General features: G+C 39.2%; 1 protein-coding gene across 1 annotated transcript; it reads right to left on the minus strand.

Moving 5' to 3' along the window:
• Positions 1 to 10,770: 10,770 nt before the first annotated feature.
• On the minus strand, positions 10,771 to 20,915 carry LOC117421023 (cilia- and flagella-associated protein 53). The gene is made up of 8 exons (XM_034034872.3): positions 20,687 to 20,915; positions 19,697 to 19,926; positions 17,584 to 17,757; positions 16,419 to 16,722; positions 14,438 to 14,656; positions 13,750 to 13,966; positions 13,188 to 13,290; positions 10,771 to 11,834 (listed from the first exon to the last, which is right to left on the minus strand). The coding sequence occupies exons 1-8, from the start codon at positions 20,756 to 20,758 to the stop codon at positions 11,594 to 11,596; spliced, it is 1,560 nt and encodes a 519-aa protein (XP_033890763.3). The 5' UTR covers positions 20,759 to 20,915; the 3' UTR covers positions 10,771 to 11,593.
• Positions 20,916 to 22,438: the final 1,523 nt, after the last annotated feature.

Genomic DNA, 22,438 nt, shown 5'->3' on the forward strand with positions numbered 1-22,438 from the left:
AAACCATTTCTTTTGGTCTTTTCCTTCTTGTTTTTTGGAAGCTTTGAAACGCAGCAAATTGAGAGCTCTTTCAGATTTGATCTGCTAAAGCTACCTTGTTGAGAACGCAAATTGTGAGATCTTAACGACTCATGCCATGGGTTTTTTTTTTTTCTTTCCATCAAGGAGAGTACTGCCTGTTGCTTTTTAAATCAGTACAGAAATTGATATTCTCTCCAGTAGTCTATTTCTATTTTTTTTCTTGTTTATTTATATTTTCAGCATGGCTGAGTTAGGAAAATAAATGCAAGGGATTGTGTTTCTGTGTTTCATGCTTTTTTGAATTCAGTATCTGCATCTTCTCACAAACCACTTCCTAAACAATTAGGGTTAGAATAAAATAATCTGTTGTTGTTAGTGGCCTTTTCAGTTTTGGTTGAACTGCTGATTAAAGCTAGCACTGGCTGCAGACCTTCTGAAATGACCTCATCAAAAACAACATGGTAGTATTTAGAATACTATGGACCTAGCTTAATGCACGTATCGTGTTGCAAAAAAAAAACAAAAAAAAAAAACCTGTTTGTATAACCTGAAGCAATTTAGACCTGTGCTAGTGATAGTGTCTGTATAAATATGGGACAGCCCCAAGATGCAGTTATCTCTGCATGGCTCCCAGCAGAAAGGTGAATATACTTATCTAACCGTTGTTTAAAAGCTGTTGTAACTACTTTAGTTAACCTAGAATTAAAGTTTGCAAAGTATGATAACACTATGTAACACAATTTTTGTTCCTGGGTAGTAAGTGTTATTTCCTAATTGCTTATGCCTCAAAAGTATAGAAAATGGCTATTATTCCCCACAAACTTTGCTTTTGTGACTAGGACAGTGATATTTTGAAATTTACCTATTTCCAATGAGAAAAAGGGGTGAATTTGTGTCTTTTCATTCACATAAAGTCAGAAAAAAACAACATAAGAATCCAAATTAACATGTATTTATACTAAAGTAATACAAAAATGACTACAAAAGATTTTGAAGTGAGTAGTTTTTCAAGATTTACGATTATACTGTAAATCACTTTCACGAATCAGCCCCCAAATGTAGTCTCCCATCATGTTCTTGTTATACTGTCCTTGGTAGCGGCGTTCAAAGTCCAGTATATCCTGGTGGAAGCGCTCGCCTTGCTCCTCAGAGTACGCTCCCATGTTCTCCTTGAATTTATCAAGATGAGCATCAAGGATATGGACTTTGAGGGACATCCTACAGCCCATTGTGCCGTAGTTCTTCACCAGAGTCTCAACCAGCTCCACATAGTTTTCGGCCTTGTGATTGCCAAGGAAGCCCCAAACCGCTTTCTCCTTACTTGTAAGCTTCTTGGGGAATTCATTGCACTCCAGGATCTTCTTCATCTGTGGTCCGACGAAGACACCGGCTTTGACCTTTTTCTCAGACAGCTTAGGGAAGAAGTCTTGAAGGTACTTGAAGGCTGCTGACTCCTTATCTAGAGCTCTGACAAATTGTTTCATAAGGCCCAACTTGATGTGCAGTGGTGGCATCAGCACCTTCCGGGGGTCCACCAGTGGCTCCCACTTGACGTTGTTCCTCCCCACAGAGAACTCGGTCCGCTGTGGCCAGTCCTGCCTGTGGTAGTGCGCCTTGGTGTCCCTGCTGTCCCAAAGGCAAAGATAGCAGGGAAACTTGGTAAAACCGCCTTGGAGACTGTGACGGAAATATAATGAGTTCTGGTCGTAAATCTCCCTCTCGACCTGTGAGGATACAAAGCAGCGAAAGGGAAAGGCTTTGGACAGGTTGTCCTGACAGTTCATTCCCTGGGTTGGGAAGCCAATCAGCCTGGAAAAAGACGAAACTCCAGTGCGAGAATGTATTGACCTGGAAGGTAAACGAGGTAGCAGCTGCAGGCAATAGAGTCAGCTGTAATCGTTTACCAAGGGGTCATGCATAATCGCATAAAAGGGGCTGGAGAATTGTAAATCTTTTCCTTCGCTTGGGTTTTGACGAGGAAACTGGAAGGACCGGGAGATTGCCCAAAATAATTAAAAGAAAATAATTTGTGAGTGTTTTGTTTGTTTGTCTGTTTAGTAATTGTCTGTGTTTGTTATCACCAGACGGCTAAACACAAATCCGGAGCTGTCACCAAGGGCCAGCACGAAACCGGATCACCACTGCACTACCGTCACAAATAAACATTGTTATCAGCACCTGTTTCACTAAAAGCACGTATAATATAGTACTTCACCACAAGCACTGAGAGCACTCACTTTGGAACAGTGATTGTGTGTGTCTAATTGTGTGTGTTTTGTACCGTGTTTTTCATTTGCGGGACTGCAACCCTTTGTTTCAACACTGCGCAATACACATTGTTGTGTATTGCCAGCTCTTTATTATTTACTGACAGGTCATCCGACCATTAGATCATCAACCATTAAAACATTTTCACCCGTACTTTGTTGTCTGTGTGATTCTTGGAATTACAGTATCCGCACTGCACCTGCTATACACCTGCTACCACTTACCATTTTGCCACAGAGACCCATCAGGAATGCCACCATTTTGAAGTCTCCTATGACCTCCCAGCCATACTCATCATACTTCAAGGCGTCCAGCAAGGTCTTGATGCTGTTGTAATCCTCTTTGAGGTGCACCGAGTGAGCCAGGGGAAGAGACGGGTACTTGTTACCATTATGGAGCAGCATGGCTTCGAGGCTCCTGGATGAGCTGTCAATGAAGAGGCACCACTCATTCTGGTTACAGGCGATTCCGATTGCCTCGAACAGACTGGTCACATTTTGGCAGAAGCAGAGCCCATCTTGATGGGTGAAGAAGCTGGAAAAAGGTCGGTGACGCTTCCTCTGATCTGCGACTTGCACACTTTCATCCAACAAGTTCCACTGCTTAAGCCTAGACGTCAAAAGCTCGGCATTGGACTAGGTGAGACCAAGATCTCTAATCAAGTCGTTGAGGTATTTTTGGTTGGGGTGTTATGGGTTTCTCTCCTCAGCTCCACCTCTGAAATTGTCATCTGGATCTACAACGTCTTCCTCGCTCTCTGACTTGCTGCTCTCTTCTAAAGACGGCTGCTCTCTCTCCGGAGGAGTGGGTACGGGGAGCTCATGGCAGTGTGGCACCGGGGCGATGGATGAAGGAAGGTCAGGATACGTGATAGCAGGTGCATTCTTGCCAGTCCGATGTTTGGAAGGGTCCACCATGCAGAAGTAGCAGTTGCTTGAGTGGTCAGTGGGTTCCCGCCAAATTCTTGGGATAGCGAACTTCATGGCTCTCTTTTCCCCTCTGTACCATCCTACAAAAATACATTTATTTCACCCATGACTAATGTGTAAGAGATTCTTGCAACATTTTTCATATATGATATATTTTTTCAATAACATTGAAAATTGTAAAACATTTTAAAATTAAAAACTTTTACAATTTAAAAAATTTTAACAAATTTTATAACATAAAATTCCAAGCAACAATTGTCCATCTTACCTTCCAGAGTTTTTTTGCAGTGCTCGCAGGTGAAATGAGGTGCCCAGGGTTTGTCTTGATCCCCGACAGGCATGCCGAAATATGCCTTGTAGGCCTCACACATCTTAGCAGATGCTTCCACGGAGTACTTTTTCGCTCTTGTCTTGAAAAATTGGCCGCAGACATAGCAAAATGCGTCTGCCGGATGCTTGCAGCCTCTTGATGCCATCTCAGAAAAATGCAGATATGTATCCACTTAGGCAGCTGGAACTAAACTGAACTGGTGGGCTTAAGGCCCCTGTATTTATACTACTATTTATATTACTGGAAAGTTCTAGAAAGTTCTCGAAGTTACTCCAAGTTTACTCAGCACTGAATCTATCTGGAATGTTCTGGAAAATAGGTAAATTTCAAAATATCACTGTCCTGGTCACAAAAGCAAAATTTGTGGGGAATAATAGCCATTTTCTATACTTTTGAGGCATAAGCAATTAGGAAATAACACTTACTACCCAGGAACCAAAAAAAAAAAAAATATTTGTTACACGGTGATCTGTATTATTTGGAACCAATTAATTCTGTCTAACCTGTTAAATATTCGGTCTAAATTCTGTTTAATAAAGTGTATGACAATCATAAGTCATTTGAATCATGATTATACTTTATTAATAAAGTATAATGTTTAGGAGTTTACATTATGCAGGAGTAAAACGTAATAATCAATTAAACCATAATCCTTACACTGTGCACAAATCTGTATTATCTTGATTGTTTTATTTATAAGATACTGCTTGATATTTACTGTTTTAGACTGGTTTGGGCTTCATTAAAGTGTAAAAGTTTGAAATATATATTTGCCATGATGTTTGTTTCTTTGAAAACTGAGACTTAACTAGGGAATGGTAGTGTGGTCTAGCCATGCAGTCAAGAAATGAAGCTTTGCTTTCCTTAGTGCCTAAACTAGGGGGACGAACAGTTGCGTTGTTAGAGATTTGTGTCATAAGTTAGTGTAGAAAGAATCCCCAGCTGGTTTGGTAATTAATACTAAAAGGTGTGCTATAGAGAGAAATGTGTTGGTATACGGTACACCCTCAACACCTGCAGGTATCAAACAAGTACATTCATTTTAGTATATGGAGCTTAAAGGCATGAATTGAGTTCTCTGTTTCTCACTCTGTTCCAAACAAGTGTCCGATGTACTGGTATCAAACAGAGAGATCTGAGTAGACATTTCACAGAACAAGAACATTTGCCTCTGGTTGGCACCACACTCCACTGAGCCTCTTTGGTACTTAGAATCTGAGCACAATATTCCCCCTTGGCTGGAAAATAACCTCTGCATAGTACACCCAGAGGCAAGATATCTTACTTATTTAGTAACTTGCAAAAATGCAGCAGTTATCTAACTTTCTAGAATTACACTTGTTTCATATTTTCCTTTTACTTCTAAATTACATTTATTTTTATATTGTGTCCTTTTACAGTGAGAAATTTATCTTAAATGAAGGGGCTTTTTCAACACAACGTATTAAAGGGAAGTGGAAAATGCAGACCGTTATCACAGTATATTGCAGTATTTACTGTAGAATAGCAGTATTTTTTGATAAGGGTCAAAGATTCATATTAATTATTATTATTATTATTTATTTCTTAGCAGACGCCCTTATCCAGGGCGACTTACAATCGTAAGCAAATACATTTCAAGTGTTACAATACAAGTAATACAATAAGAGCAAGAAATACAATAACTTTTGTTCAAGCAAAGTACAAGTGTGACAAACCACAATTCAATAATACAGCAGATAATAGTGATAGTTACATCAGGATATGATTAAATAGTGATAGTTACATCAGGATATGATTAAATACAAAGTACTACAGGTTAAACACTTGGCAGATTACAGTATTCTGAAGTACAGGATTAAATGCAGTAAAATAGGGGGCAGATAAGAGCAAAATAAAGCACATTTACATGAAGGGTGATAGTGTCCCAGGATACAAACAGAGGAGTTCTACAGGTGCTCTTTGAAGAGGTGAGTCTTGAGGAGGCGCCGGAATGTGGTTAGGGACTGGGCAGTCCTGACATCTGTAGGAAGGTCATTCCACCACTGCGGAGCAAGGGTGGAGAAGGAGCGGGCTCTGGAGGCAGGGGAGCGTAGCGGAGGTAGAGCTAGTCTTCTAGTGCAGGCGGAGCGGAGAGGTCGAGTGGGGGTGTAGGGAGAGATGAGGGTCTGGAGGTAGCTGGGTGCAGTCTGGTCAAGGCATCTGTAGGCTAGTACAAGAGTCTTGAACTGGATGCGAGCGGTGATCGGGAGCCAGTGGAGCGAGCAGAGTAGTGGAGTAGCGTGGGCGAAGCGAGGCAGAGAGAACACCAGGCGGGCAGCAGAGTTCTGGATGAGCTGGAGCGGACGGGTGGCGGACGCAGGGAGGCCAGCCAGGAGGGAGTTGCAGTAGTCTAGGCGGGAGAGTACCAGGGCCTGGACCAGGAGCTGGGTAGCATAGTTGGTGAGGAAGGGTCGGATTCTTCGGATGTTGCTCAGGAAGAATCGGCAAGTGCGTGCCACAGTGGAGATGTGCTGGGAATAAGAGAGGCAGGGGTCCAGGGCGACTCCAAGGTTCTTAGCTGAGGAAGAGGGAGAGAGTGTGGTAGATTCCAGAGGAACAGGGATAGAGAGATCAGAGGAGGGGGAGGAGGAGGGAAAGAAAAGGAGGTCAGATTTAGAGAGGTTGAGTTTGAGGTGATGCAAGTGCATCCAGGAGGAAATAGCAGACAGACAGGTAGAGATACGGGAGGAGATGGTGGAGTCAGAGGTGGGGAAGGAGAGGAAAATCTGAGCATCATCAGCATAGAAATGGTATGAAAAACCATAGGATGCGATGAGGGGGCCCAGGGAGTGGGTGTAGAGAGAGAACAGGAGAGGACCCAAGACTGACCCTTGGGGGACTCCAGTTAAGAGAGGGTGAGGTGTGGAGGTTGCTCCACGCCAGGTTACCTGGTAAGTGCGGTTGGAGAGGTAGGAGGAGAACCAGGCCAGAGCAGTGCCAGAGATCCCCAGGTCAGCAAGAGATGATAGTAGAATAGAGTGATCAACAGTGTCAAAGGCAGCAGAGAGGTCGAGGAGAATTAGGACAGAGGAGAGAGAGGCAGCTCGGGCACACTTAAGCGAGTTGGTGACAGACAGGAGGGCGGTTTCAGTGGAGTGAGCAGAGCGGAAGCCAGATTGGAGAGGGTCAAGCAGAGAGTGGTTGGACAGGAAAGCAGAGAGCTGGCGGTGTACAGTCCGCTCGAGGGTTTTGGAGAGGAAGGGTAGGAGGGAGACAGGACGGTAGCTCTGGAGGGAGGTGGGGTCGAGGGTAGGTTTTTTGAGGAGGGGAGTGATAGAGGCTTTTTTGAAGGCAGAGGGAAAGATACCAGAAACTAGAGAGGTGTTGAGGAGGGAGGAGATGAAGGGGAGTAGAGCAGGAGCAGCAGCTTGAAAGAGGTGAGTGGGGAGGGGGTCCAAGGCACACGTGGTGGGTTTGTGACCCTGGAGCAGGGAGGAGAGGTCAGAGTCTGAGAGGGGCAAGAAGGTGGAGAAGGAGGGTGAGTTAGTAGGGGTTGCAGTGGGTGTAGGAGTTGGAGCGGGAGGGGGTGCGGGGGAGGGAGAGGTGTTAAAGAGTTTGCGGATATCTGAGATTTTAGAAGAGAAGAAGGAGGCAAAGTCATCAGGGGAGATAGAGGAGGGAGGAGGAGGGGGGGGAGGGTTTAGGAGGGAGGAGAAGGTAGAGAATAGTTTACGTGGGTTGTTAGTGGAGGCTTGGATTACAGATTGGAAATAAGCACATTTAGCAGAGGAGAGAGTAGAGGAGAAGGAGGAGAGGAGAGTGTGGTAAAGGTCTAGGGCAGCAGGGAGTTTGGTTCTCTTCCATTTCTTTTCAGCAGATCGCAGTGTGATTCTTGCCGAGCGGAGCACAGAGGAGAGCCAGGGATGGGGAGGGGAGGGGCGAGCAGGACGGGAGGTGAGGGGACAGAGGGAGTCGAGGGAGGAGGTGAGTGAGGAGAAGAGGGTGGAGGTAGCAGAGTCTACGGAGAGTTGTGAAAAGGAGTCGATAGGAGGGAGGTGAGAGAGAGCAGTGGAGGCAAGGACAGAGGGGGAGAGAGAGCGGAGGTTACGGCGAGAGGTGACAGTGGGGGTAGGAGGAGCAGGGAGAGGGGGGAGAGACAGAGAAAAAGAGATGAAATAGTGATCAGAGAGGTCCAGGGGGGTGACAGAGAGGGTGGAGGGGCAGCAGGCCCTGGAGAAGGTGAGGTCCAGTTGACGGCCAGCTTTGTGGGTAGGAGGGGACGAATGGCCACTAGCTTGGCTGCACATAATAGTCCCAGCCCCCACTAAGGTTCTCAATATGGTATAGTTTTCATTTTGTACCGGTTTTTGGAAATCATATATATTTTTGTACTGGAGGAAGCACTTTAAGACAATGCATGTAAGTAGACCGTGGACAATAATGGATTCCTATTTACATAATCTTGCTTTTAAACTGAATAACTGCAGCACAGACAGAGCTGGAGACAAGGTTTGATGAGACCGTCCACTCCATAATGCCATTCTCAGCCAACTGCAATCCTTACCTAAACACACGATTCAGACCCTTGTGCGTAACACTGTGAGTGCAGTTCTTATCAAATCTGTTTTTAATACTTTGGCAACACAACAGTCAGGGAGACTTGGGGATTGCTGATTTCCAAACCTCTTTCCAGCATTTTAAAAACTGCTGCCTTCAGGGAAGTCCCAATGACAGGACTATTCTGAAAGTTTGTCGGGGGGGTAAATCTGCATAGTTATTTTGAGTTCACCATGCATTTACTTTGCTTTTCCCATGCTAATACTAGATCAGAGAAAAATATGAAGACGTCCGACACACACTCACAAGCAGGTGAGGTACAACTGTAATGATTTATAAAGATCCCTGGACTGAATGATAATTAGGAAGCCATTCTTCTATTCTTAATCTGGTTTTACTGTAATAATCTCAATATAGACCATGTTGTCTGTCAGGTTAGGGAACAAATGCAGCAAACTGACATAAACCTGTATAAGGAAAGGCCTATAGGAATGGACGCTTTACCGTTTCTGTTGTGGTTTTAAACTCACATTGGCAAGACTCAGCCGTGTATGAATTGTAGCTCTTTGTGTGTCTGTAGATAGGGTTGGGTTACACATTGTAATTGGACAGTTTTAGAGACGTGAACATGCATGTGGGTGGCTGTATGTGAATGTGTACATTGTGTGTGTGAATTTGTACATTGTGTTTCAATGTGTACATTGTGTGTGAATGTGTACATTGTGTATGAATGTGTACATTGTGTGTGAATGTGTACATTGTGTATGAATGTGTACACTGTGTGTGTGAATGTGTACATTGTGTGTGTGAATGTGTACATTGTGTATGAATGTGTACACTGTGTGTGTGAATGTGTACACTGTGTGTGTGAATGTGTACATTGTGTGTGTGAATGTGTACATTGTGTATGAATGTGTACACTGTGTTTGTGAATGTGTACATTGTGAGTGTTTGTGGAAAATAATGTGGGCGATTTTGCATAGATACAAATGAGGCGTGTTTGAGTGTGGGTGTGAGGCTTACTTCTATTTACAAGCACTAATGTTAGGAGAGAATGCCCTGTCCTGAAAAAACAAGTTTTAACAGTACTTGTTAGGACCTGACTCAGTTGACTGCTACAGACAAATATAACCCACGCTAGATCAAAGGTATATAAAAGTACGAGCCAGCAGCATCTAGTGAGCTACCACCTTGGATCAGGTTTCCTTTTGCTTGCACTGCTGTCCACAAGATGGTGCTGGCGCTTAGTAATAGTGGAGACAATTTGGCTGATCGAGGATAAGGCTGGGACCAAATCAAAACTTTGACAACCCGCTAATCGCACTTAACAAAACTGTATTTAATAGCATTTTCTTTTTAGGAGTAGAAGAAATAAGATACTTACAAAAAAAAACAAAAAACGCTATTAAATACAATTTTGTTAAGTGCGATTAGCCGGTTGTTAAAGTTTTGATTTGGTCCCAGCCTGTTACATATAGTAGGTTTATTTTAGGCAACTACAACTGAAGAGAAACTCTTGAACTCATAGTCAAAGCACCATAAGTTATCATAACATTTTTAAAAACACAATATCTGAAAAATTGCAATGCATACATTTTGCAAAAATCTATTTGCTCTTTATCAAATTTGGTAGTTTGACACCAGTTAAGTTTTAATAAAATTAGTTTTCTTTTCTGAACCCCATTTTCTTGCTATATGTGTCACCTTGCATCTTCACATGGACTCCCTCCTTTCAGTAAAGTGGTATTTCAGAATGTATAGCAGCAATGTTAGGTTTGCATTAGATTTTCCTGATTCTGAAGCACATACTAAATTAGGCAATACGTTGCATCCAGTAAAAGAGTGGGTTTAATGAAGCAGCTTACACGAGTGCCGAGGTATTACACAATATCTTCCCATACACTTTGACAAGCAATTACACAACTCTGCATTAATTCAACCTTTTTTTCAGTTTCCCCTCCATATCCCTGTACTGTGGGTTTCTGCCCATACTATTAGTTATGTCTATACTTCTGCAGTCAGGTAGGAGTCCCAATGGCTTCATTTTTTGGGAGTGCTCTATAATAAAGTGTACAACTCGTTTCAAACCAAGTAGTAATTACTGGCAGCCATCTGGCCCCAGAGAAAACCATTCAAGGTTTCTACTTTGTGTGACAGCTGCTTGAACCCTCAAGACTCCAATCCAAAAGTACCTCAGTGTTTTTTTTTCTTCTTTTTGTTACTTATCAGCACCCAGATTGAAAGGTTGTGGGTTCACTCCCTGACCAGGCTTGATGTTGTGCAGTTTGCAGCTCTGTTTTTTTGGAAGCAAAATATATTGCCACCTACTGTATGAGATGTTTCTGAGTCTCCACTCAACTATTGCCCCTTTTTTTCTTCATATCGCCCATGCCAAACATCTTTAAATAACAAGCATTAATACCCTGTATCTTTCTAAACAAGGGATTTAGGGGATCTCACTAATAAAAGCTGCATCTCAAAACAATAATTGTGTGAATATTGTAATTGTTACAGCTGTGTATAATGGTATTTATAACAGGATTAATTTATCCGCCTTTTTACATATCCGCCCTGACTCTGGTCCCACCGCAATCTGATAGGCGACGGATTACTGTATTCTCAATCTTCACATATTTTTTCCAATAGTGTGACTCACTTAACAGTTTGCATGTAACCAGCTTTGTAAAAAAAAAGAAATGCACATTTGAAAGCACTACCATATTTATTGTTAGTTTTGGAATTACAACAAAAAAACAATGTACCAAATCATACGTGAATTTCACTCACTTCTCTTTTTTTATTCTTAGCCCTAATCTTAACTTGATCTCACATTGTATTACTTACCCTCACCTCTGGATCTTCACAATGGCTTGTGTAATTCATTTCCATGTTTGTAAGTTCAGTCTTCTGATTTTGCTGGAAGGTTACAATACATAACCAGTAATGTAATGAAGCTGTCATTAACTATATACAGATTTAATATTTCCTTAACCAGTGCTTTAAACAAAAATCACACCAGGAAAACACAGCAAATTTCATAACACAGTATTTTCCTTAGCACTACAAAAAAGTTTTTTTTTTTTTTTTTTTCGACTGTTGAAGGAACTAGATGTGACAATTTCAAGCAATTTATTAAAATCTGAACTGTTTTGATGTTTTGCTTGAACTCTTTATGTGGGAAAATTGTTTGAAAATGTCTCAAACAAATAGTGACGAGTGAAGTCTATCATCACAGAATAATACTGCTGATCAAAAACAATATACACCTCCTCTATTTAAGTGATCCAGGTGATTATCATGGAGAAAGACACACCTAGTGCTTCTTAAATTCAGATTGAATAAAACAAGTAGAGGAACTAGGGATTCATAGAAGGGAATGTCAGTATCTCTTACCAGGTAAATATTTAATGCAAGTACACTGCTAATAAAAGTTACAAAAAAAGTTTAACAGTGGAACACCGAACATTTTTTCATATATTAATGACATACATTTATGTATATGCTCCACTTTTTCATTCCTTTTAAATTAAGCTGGGAGCCAGTCCTTAGGCGTGGAAACTCTGGATCTTCTGAAGGGATGGACTTGTTCTTTACTCATATATGGACGGGAAAGGATTTCTTCCAGCTTTTTCTGGTAGGTTTGCTGAGAACTGATCCCTGCATCAAACTCGTGCCACTCCTCAGCTTTCTCAGCCTCTCGGAGTTGCTGCATGTATGCCATCTGGGCAAACAAATCGTCCTGGTATTCCAGGTTCACTCTCTTTTGTCTTTAAATGCAAAATAGTTACAATTAACACACATACTAAAGGTTGCTACTAAACTGAAGGAGACAGAAGGACAAATATTAGTTTTCTTTTTCTTAAAGTCTGAACGACAGGGTTTTCTTAGTAGAAAAGTTTGAAAAACAGGGTTTTCTTAATAGAATAGTTTGAAGGCCGGGATTTGTAACAGAAAAATGTGTTTTCACTTTTCCATTGATAGAAACCTGTCCTTCACACTTTTTAAGTAAGAAAACTTGTAGAAATCTGTAGTATATTGTTATTTAACAGCATATCTCTGGCACCTTTTGTCACTGTGACAATTACTATATTACTATGAATATAGGTAAGCAATAACACACAACAGGGCGTGCAGTAATTATAAAATTGCAGCACACCGTGGGTGCGCTGTGACATGAGGCGGGTGTTATTGTGCTTATAAAATTACTTTGTTAATTTTATAAAAAGAAAGAAAAAAAAACACTAGATTTTAAACTTCAAATTCCCTTGTATTGAATGTATCCTACCACCAGTGCAAAATAGTCCCTATACTTTGGCTGTAGAGACAACTAATTGGCTTGAACATTTTACTGCTGAATTAATCGTTGTTTAATTTTTGTATAGATGCACATTCATTTACTTATTTATTTTTATACAGCAGCTTGAATGTCTTGTTTTTAGTAAAACTAAAAAAAATGTAAGACTAGAACTGTTTCCCTACATGTTTTATACACATTGATATGTACATTTAATGTTTACATTAATGACGCTCTGCAAAGTTGTTGACCCAGGCATGCTTTGATCTTTATGCAGTTCATTTAAGTTTTAAAAATGTGATGAGGAAAAAAAAAAGTTGACCAGTGCGGTACTGCAAAAATTCCTGCACGGTAATGTGATCAGCAACAACCAAATAGAGCGCTTAGTTTGCCCTTTTAGAATAGCTACTAATGGAACCTCCCCAAGCAACAGTCATAAAAACAAACAAGGTGTTCTCGAAAACTTTTTTTTTTATGGCTTTGAGCTTGTCTGGACTGAAATGCCTTCCTCATTCCATTCAAACCACGTGACAATGTGACTTTTCTACAATGCTTTCCCCACCTACTCTACATTCAGAATACAGAAAGACTGTAGATGGGAATGGCATAATTGAAACATTACATTGTCCTGTAATTTGAATAGAATGAGGAAGGCTTAAGATTCTCCAGACAAACTCAAAGCCAAGTAAAGGCAGACTTGGAGAAAAATGGAAATAACTCGGTATTAGAGAGCAACATAAATCAGAACCACTCACAGTGATTGCAAACACCATGAGCAGTTAGGGAAATATAGAAAAGCAATAAATTACAACAGGAGTGGACATACTTAGCTTGTCGTTCCTCTTCTAATGCATTGTGCTCTTCAATGGCTTTGGCCAACAGCTCTCGGTCTTTGGCAAGTTCCATCTGCATTTGAGTATTTCCATCCACTTGTGGGAAACAGATAAAACACTCATGAATGGACATTAATTCACAGGAGTAACATTTAAATGCTTACATAAAACATTAGTGTAATAAATGTCTGGAATAAAGTGAAAAATGTCAGGAAGAACCATTCTTTTCACAGCCCTAAATCAATCTCAGAAATAGGTTCATACACTTTTCATGTAGGTATTCAGCAGTATCTCTGAACCACTAAAATTCTGCAAGGTTGCATTTCAAAAGTAATTTTAAAATCTATATGATTAATAATACAATCCATCTGAGTAAGAGTAAGAATCCTGTAAAAAAAACACTATTTTAGGACTGCATTTAAAAGCCTAGCAACTTTCTTAGCAAGCTACTAAAAATATAGAATGTTGCGAGCAATTTAGAAATTTGGAAACATTTTACCACATAGGCTAATTTTTAAGTAATGCCCACGGACAGCAAAACAGTAGACTCCTTACGTTTGTCCTGAATCTGAACCTTCCGTGTCTCCATGACCTCCTTCATGAGACGTTTCCTCGCCTCCTTCTCCAGACTCCACTGCTTGTCTCTCTTGGCCCAGGACTTCTTCAGCTCTGCTTCGAGTAGCTTGTCCAACTCCCTCTCCTGCTGTTTTTGCTCCTGTAGCTGTTGTGCCAGGTACTGCCTGTACCTCTTTTGCTCCTCACGGAGCTCTATCTACACAACACAACCACAGCTCAGCTGAGTGTGATACTCTCTTATCTCTATAATATTATACATCTTGCTCTTGTGGTTTACCACCACAACCCAGAGATGGAATTACAGCCTTATATGTATAGTTCTGGTGTATTTTATTTGTTATAAAAAGAAGATAATGGAATACAAAAATACACAGGTACAGGAACTAGTAAAGTTAGTCTTTTTGTTCTGACATCAAATCCCATTATAATTTTTTACCGACTTCAGTGATCAACAATTATTCAGTAATTGGCAATTAACAATTATTAATAAAAGTTCAGTACTTCTAGAACCTAGCATATAAAGACATTAAGATTCTCATTGAAACTTTTTTTAACAAATGAACAGGTTACTTTTAATAGATATAGCATAACCTAAGCCACAATCACTAGGAACATAAATGTACCCGGTTTACAGCACTATGCTCTGATGATTTTCCATGCCACTTACCTTCCTCTGGTGCCTCTCCTCTGTCTCGTCGTGCACCTCGTTGAGAACCTGCTCCATGATCTTCATGTCCAGGGCAACCTCCTCCTGATACTCCCTGCCCAGGCGCCTAATCTTCAGACGCAGAGACTCATCCAGGAGATTCTTGGTCTGCTGCTGATTCTGCAGTTTCTCAAGCCATCCACGCTCCTTTTCTAGCTTCAGCAGCTCCCGCTGCTCCTTCTGTTTTTTAGAAAACAGCGCTTACAATCTAACCCACTTCTTAACAACAAAGTCTCAGGTTCACATTCCAATAATGAAATCCTCTTCAATGCCCAGAAGACTTTTAAAAGGTTTTAAAACTGAGCCTGATCAGATCTTTAGAAGTCCATGAGGTTCTTTAATGATCTAAACAGAGGCAGATCTAAAAACAGTTGGAATACGTACTTGTTTTGATATTTTCATCTTTATATTTTCATTAAAATATCACCGATCATCTATTTCACATCAGGGTTTTGCCATGAAAACAACATGTGCTGTTTCCATGAATCCGGAACATGATAATCAGCATATTTACATGCATTTTAAATTCCTATTAGTATTCAGGATATTGAGCATCAGGAATACATATCCATAAATAAAAGGGCATGTAAAAAGCATATTTAGAATATGAAATGTAATATTTCTTAAATATAAAGTGCCTGACTCCTCTCATGGGGTTAAGCCTTCTAATAACATAATTGTGATAAAGTTCAAAAAGATATAGCAGGAATACGTACAGCATTGCAAGCAGTAACTGAAATTAATGTGTTTGCTGTAAAACCGTTTAGCATAGGTCTTATAAAATGTGTCTTTCATGTTATAAATTATATTGTTGAAACACTTGTCAAAACTCATTCTTTTTTTCTTAGTTTTATAGATTATTTTTGATAATCTATGCATGCCTTATCACACAAATACGCAATATTTATATTTATTTATATTTATATATATATATATATATATATATATATATATATATATATATATATATATATATACACACACAGGCTAACTTCACTATAACAAACCCCCATGGGTCCTGGAGAAATAGGGTGTTCACTATAATAGGGTTTGGCATTTTTCTGTATCAGAATAATGCCAAAACGGCAAATTTGAATTGAACATCAGTATATAGTACTTTTATGAGGATTCCTTCACATTAATCAACATTTAAACAGTCAAATGTGTGGGTAACCGCATTGCAAGACAGAGGAGTTGGTGTTGAAACGCCAACACAGCCGCGCAGGATTTATTAAACACAAAACAGAAAGTAAACAAATGGGTCATGTGACGCTACCAACAATGGTAACGCACAGAGGACACACACAAGACAGGCAGGCAGCAAATCTCAATCGAGCGCCCGTCTGTAAACAATTACTTGATCAAATATAACTCCAAAAAGCACACAAAACAAACCCGTTTCCACATATAAATTACACCAAGACTAATTTCCCCCTGTGCAGGGCAATTGCCCTGCTACAGGGATGTTTAAAAGAAAACAGTAAAGAAATGAAAAAGGAAAGAATGTACACTTACATGCTGAAAACAGTAATTACACATCCTTTCTCTTGAAAAAACTACCCAGCGTACATTGCTCCTCATGCCCGTTGTCTGGTTGCAAGATGACGAACAGGCAACGATTGCATTCGTCATGCATGATTCGTACTACAATAAGTCATCTTTGAATTAGCGTTATTTTTGAATTAGTCAACCATGGTCTTTGTTTTCACCGAGAGAATAACACACTTGACACTGGAGAAAGTTCAGTGTCAGTCAGTACTGAGATCATTGTATTCGGGTCGATCCTGTACGTGATCGTTCTACTAGGGCTAATTTGCATTGACACAAATCGGTTCTTGCAGTTGGGATAGTTAAAAACGGGTATTCGTTATAATCAGGGTTCGTTATCGTGAAGTTAGTCTGTGTATATATATATAATCTAGTGCAAACATAGCTCCCTTACCAGCAGCTGGGCCTCCTCTTCCTTCAGACGTTTTTCTTCTGTCTTTTGGGCTTCAAGTGCTGCCCTTTGGACCTGGAGAACATCCAGCACCTCCCGGTTCCTCTCCATCTGTTTCAGTGCTTCCTGCTCCTCCCGCTCCTCTTTGGCCAGCCTGTCCTTGTCCCAGAGGTCAGCGAAGAGCTTCTCCTGCTCCTTCTCCGCCTTCCGGATCTCCTCCTTCATGGCGAGCTGGACCTTCCTGTCAGAGCAAACCTCGCCCTGTCGTCGGTGTGTCATCAGAGAACGCAGTTCCTCACACTGCTCCCTAAACACGTATGCACACAGTTATATAAACTGTGGTATCCCAGTTCAATGAATTAGTAAGCTGATAAAAGCACTGTGGGGAAAATATAAATTCACACAATAAATGGAGCTAACATACTTCAGGAGGATGTCCTTACATAAACCACTAGCATCCTCCTGTGGCGAATAAAATCCATACACCACGAACGATCATTCAGTTTCCTCTGTATCCACAAGCCAGTTAAAACACAAGAAGCACAACCTCAAAAAGTATTCAGCCCTTTTCAGCTGAATGAAAAAGCTGTATGTTTTATTGCATTGCCCTGGCATTTTAAACCCTTTAAACAAATTCAACTACTGGCTTAAACGGATTCTGTCCAGATATAATTCATTTAATTCCACTGATTTTAAAATGTATCTCCTGTTTTGCTTAAGTCAGTTTTCCAGATGTATGACTTATTATTCTCGGTAATTAGAAGAATTACCCTTAGCCACATGTTACGACAAGGCACGGTTACAGTAAGGGAAATCTTTTTTTATTTTTTAATACAAAAAAGGTTCAAAGCTACTAGTATTCCTACAATAGGTGCAAATAAGTGTGATTTTCAATATTGTTTAAAGGATTAGTATGTTAAAATATGTAATATTTACCTAAATTATATCAACATGTTTTTTGTATCATTTTTTAATTTAATAGAAGAGTTCCAGTATCAATAATCGCTACTCTTAAGACTAACATTGTACATTCAAATCCTGTTATCCTGCGATAACATGTCACAATACAGTTTGGACATGGCTTAACACAACCTTGTAACGAGGGACCTGCAATAAAAAAAAATTATCCTCTTTAAATCCCAACAATGCAATGGAATTAAATATTTACCTGAACTGCTGATCTCGTTTTTCAACAACTAATTTTTGTCTCTCGCTTTCTCTTCTCTCTCTCAGGGTTTTGGCTCTTTCTCTCATTTTAGCCTGTCGCTCTAATGTTGTCTCTTCCATGGATTCCATTTCGTTGATATAATGTTTCTCTTCAGTGTCCAACAGATCACGTAGCCTGCACGAGAAGAAAAATACATTACACAAGATCAAAATGTAATTTCAAATGATTATTTAAGCATGAACAAAAACGATGCATGCATTAATTGTTACTGTTTGTTGTAATATGACATGCTATGTCATACTGTATTATTATGTGTAAGGATATGTGTTTTACCCTTTAAAAACGATGCATGCATTAAAAGCAAATTGTTACTGTTGTAATATGACATGTTATGTCATAGTGTTGTATTATTATGTGTAAGGATATGGCAGGACTGTGTTTTACCCTTTAAAAACTGGCAGCAAACAAAATATCCCACTATGCACTATTGGAGAATAAATAATAAGATAAATAAATATTTTAAGGGTCCCCTACCCTACCGGATCTCTAACTAAAAGATAGCAATCCCTGCAGTGTACTTTGCAACTGTACAGGGAAGGAGACTGTGCTTTTGCAACAAATAAAGTTAAGCTGTGTGTTTACAATTGCAAACCTATTTCCACACGCTTTTGACTGGGTGGATGATAGCAGCAAGTGGCGGCTGCTGTCTAACATGCCTCTGGAAGCACATAGCATTCTGACTAATCACCACAATGGTGTGCAAACCTTTGATTGGCTGATTGTTTCTTTTCAAATCCAACACAAAGTACAGACTGTAGGTAGAAGTAAATTCAGCTTGCCTTTTACATCTACTTGTTGAGTAAGGGTCACCATATTAGTTTTATTTTTGTTTCTCTCTGTGTTACATATTTGAAGGGAAAATGTGAAACTTTAATATGGGGGGGGCAGTTTCTGTAGCTGGGTTATAAATGAGGCGGGGTGTTCTGTAGGGATAAACAACAAGAAGGGTTGAATCAGTGAAAATAATTCACAGTTTGAGTATGTTAAATAAATGCAATGATGCAAAATAAACAGAAACCTTTTTAAGGACTTCAACAATTAGACAACGTTGTAGACAATAAAATGGCAATAAAAAAATAACAATTTAAATTAAGGATCCATAGATAGGCAGATATCAGGGATATTTTACAGTACAGTCACTTTTGAACACTTTTTGAACTTTTGAAACCGAATGGAAAAAGTAGACGCCTGTAGATTTACGGTTTTGTGTTGTTCACCTTGCCTGTGGTGTGCATTAAATAAACCTAATTACATTTTTTAAAACGGTAAAAACGGAAATCAGAAACAAAATTAACAGAACAGAATAACACAGAGTCCATAGGGCTCTAAATATGGTAATCCTCTTTTTTTGCACTTATAAAATTAATTTTTACCTCTAAGGCCAATGATGCTGGATAGTCCCACAGCTGTCACCGGAACCTACTCATCCCACCAGCAGGAATTAATTTACCTACGATTTCAGTAATAAGGTTCTGGGTGACCACTGGCAGGAAACCACACAGTATTCTTCCTGCAAAACGGAGATCTAAAAGCGCCTTGTCTTTTAAGAGTTTAGATCCATAGCTGGCTGTATTTTGATAAATAAGTGGGTAGGGTGTTACCGTTCACTGTTACTCTAGACTACTGATAGCTCATTTAAAACATGTGTTTGTGTACAATAGTTGTTCAATGAGAAAACATATTAAGCCAGTGTTCCACTATGTTGTCAGAACAGTTTATTGTAATTCATAGATTAATTTATTTGTATAAATTTGTTGTTAATCTTTTAGCCCTGGAACAACAAGCTACACTCGTCACATGCTGTCTAAAACTTTGTAGCCATCCCTAGTCATGAAAAATATACATATTTATCACAGAATATGTTCACCTTTATTTTGTTTCTAAAACTGTTCAAAACAAGCTAAGAAAAATGTAGTTAATGGTCAATGAAACAGATGTTTAGTGAGCTAGTCATTACCAGTTTTAAACACAAAAAGTTTTTTTTTTTTTAAGTGTTCTTGTTACTTAAAAGTGCCTGGTACATTTCAAATGATCTTATAAAGCAAAGTCTAACCTTTCCCTCCTTTCCTTGATCCCCATTCTGTACTGATGCATAGCCTCATGGACCCTCCTCTGGACAGTGCCATGCATGATCCGCCTGTCTGTGATCTTCTCCCAGTTGGATTTCATGGCACACTGGCTGTGGTATTTTGTAAAAGCCAAAACTTCCTCCCTGGCTTCATCTTGTCTTCTTCTTTCTAGAATTAAAAAACTTGGTGGCTTTGCAGATGGGAACTTTGCTCTCTGAAAAACAGGATGTAATTAGCTGAAATGATGATGTACAAAAGGCCTCCATGACAATATGTCTTATGGGGAATTCAAACAGCTCTATATATACACACAGCCACACACATACACAGTTAGATCCTAAAGTTCAGTTTACTTAAAAGATGTTGTAACCTCCGGCTCCAGGTGGTGCAGGTAGCAGCAGGATAATGCTTTTTTTAATATCAGGCTTACACACAACACTGAAATACATAATTTCACCAGCTCCTAAAAATTCCAGCGTTGTCCCTCAAATTGTAACATAAACTACACACATCTGTAGTGTCAGATTTATTATTAGATGAGACATTTAACAACTTTCTCAGAATCAAAACCAGAACCCACACCCACAAGAGGAGACAGGGATGGGAGAAGCCTTTAGCAAAAAGTTAGTAAGTGCATATAAATCTACAAAATGAACAAAAATTTTGAACACTTTTACTTGTAGTATGAAGATGGACAATCTCTCCTTTTCTGGCAATAAAGATCGTATTTGGGAATTGCTTGTCTTAGCCTCTTAGCGTTGTTTTTCCTTTAGTCTACATTAACATATAGATATGTCCTATTTCTGTTGTTCTTTTTGTTGTTCTTTTCTTTATTGTGTTGCTTGTATTTGTTATTGTTTTATTGTCTAACAGGACCCCTTGTAAATGAGGCCTCGGTCTCAATTGGTACATCTTTTGTATAAATAAATAGAACACAGTCAGAACAGTATCCAGTGTTAAATAGCGGTACGTACCACAGCTACTGAATGTGGAGTTGGTCCTGTAAACTCCCTGCAGCGTGGTCTGCTTCTCGGACCCACCAACATCTTTTTTACTGTTGTTTTATTTTCTCAGTGTGAGAAAATACTAGATAAAAGCAAAGAATGACAAAACGGTGTCATATAATCAGCCTCTGCTAGTCATGGCAGAAGTTGTATTTGTGTGCGGGACCATCGTTTCGCTTCCATAGCAACCAAAACAATGCCAGAGGAAGTGACGATTGTTGCCATAGAAATGTGAATGTGTATACTGTTTGGCCTCCTCTCCATGCCAGTCACTAGCCTCGTGACAATGGAGTTGAAGTCTCAATTTTCCCGTTCAAAGTTTTATCAGCACTTTGGAAGCTTTGTATAATACATTAAACTAAAAACCGGTAGTTAATTATCATGTATATGTAACACCACAGAAAAATATCGTTAGTTTATACTTTATATGTACCCGCGTTTGGTTTAATAGACAGAAAATCTGTCTATTTTATTTAATTAATTAATTTATTTATTTATTTATTTATTTATTGTAAGCAGCATTTATGATGTGCGAGTACTGTATTGGGGTAACTAAGACGTGTTTAAACACACACTTACTGTATCGGTATGAAGTTTGAAAAATACAAAACAGTACAAATACATTTTAAGATGTACAATCAGTGTTCAGATCGCATTACTTTTTTTTTTTTAATAAAATAAAATAAAATACACCCCCTGGAAATCATCGTAAACTAGACAACACATTCAATTGATTTATTCCAGGTTAAACATTTCTTAAACAAATGAATATATAAATGTAAGTTAGGGCTCTTTGTTTGTTATTGAAACGCTTGAATAATATTTTCACTTTGAATGTATTTTGCTATTGGCTTTCTTACACTAAATACTGTATATTGTTAATGGAACTTGCTTGTTGTATTGATGCTAATTACTATCTAGATCCATGACTAATCGCATACTACTCAACCTAATAGTCTTTTGGAACTAAAGTTATTACAGGGATGAAAATAAGACTCCCATTGCATAGCAGTTTGATCCATTCTGCGTTTACTACGAGTTTAATAAGACACACCTGAGCTTGTTACCTATACACTGTGGTTAATCATGTTCGTACTAAAACCTGAATCGAAACTGCTATGCAATAGGAGTCTTATTTCCATCCCTGTATTATCCTGTGCTTGATATTTTAATTGTTTCATTTTTCATGTCCTTAAATAGTATTTTGTAAACAAAGTTGTATATTTTGTATATTTATTTGGCTGTCAATTATCGCAGTTAACTTATGCGATTAACGCGTTAATTTCTTTGGAGATATGTTTTTGTTTTGTTTTTTAAGCATGTTAATCACGAGTTTGCTTTATTATATTCTTGACGTTTCCCTTTTTTTTTTTTTTTTTTTAAATCAGCATCTCTTGGTTTTATTCTGTTCCTGATGCTGACTTCCTTTGTTAACGGAGAGGCGGGGAATGGGATTGGGGAAGTGTGCGCCCAAAAAGAAAAAAAGAAAACTCCCGCGATGTAGTAACATACAGAACGTAGCATCGTCTGTTTTATCCAGAATATTCTTCTCATTAGTGAAATTCGACTCCTATTGCAGGTACTTTTTTTTTTTTTTTTTTTTTTTAAATACAGGCATATATTTACATCAGTGAATAAAAACGTGTTTGGTATATTAATGCCGAAAAATGTGTGCACTTTTTGCTACACATACTAATATGTTCGAGGTATGTGTGCCTGTGT

The sequence above is a fragment of the Acipenser ruthenus genome, chromosome 2 (genome assembly GCF_902713425.1).
Source record: "Acipenser ruthenus chromosome 2, fAciRut3.2 maternal haplotype, whole genome shotgun sequence".
Taxonomy (NCBI): domain Eukaryota; kingdom Metazoa; phylum Chordata; class Actinopteri; order Acipenseriformes; family Acipenseridae; genus Acipenser; species Acipenser ruthenus.

Bases quoted from the DNA above. Each gene is read 5' to 3' on its own strand.
- LOC117421023 (XM_034034872.3), bottom strand. From the start codon at position 20,758: ATGTTGGTGGGTCCGAGAAGCAGACCACGCTGCAGGGAGTTTACAGGA. The intron at 19,927-20,686 runs GTACGTACCGCT...CCTGTTTTTCAG, and splicing joins CTCCACATTCAGTAGCTGTG to AGAGCAAAGTTCCCATCTGC. The intron at 16,723-17,583 runs GTAAATATTTAA...ATACGTGTTTAG, and splicing joins AAACGAGATCAGCAGTTCAG to GGAGCAGTGTGAGGAACTGC.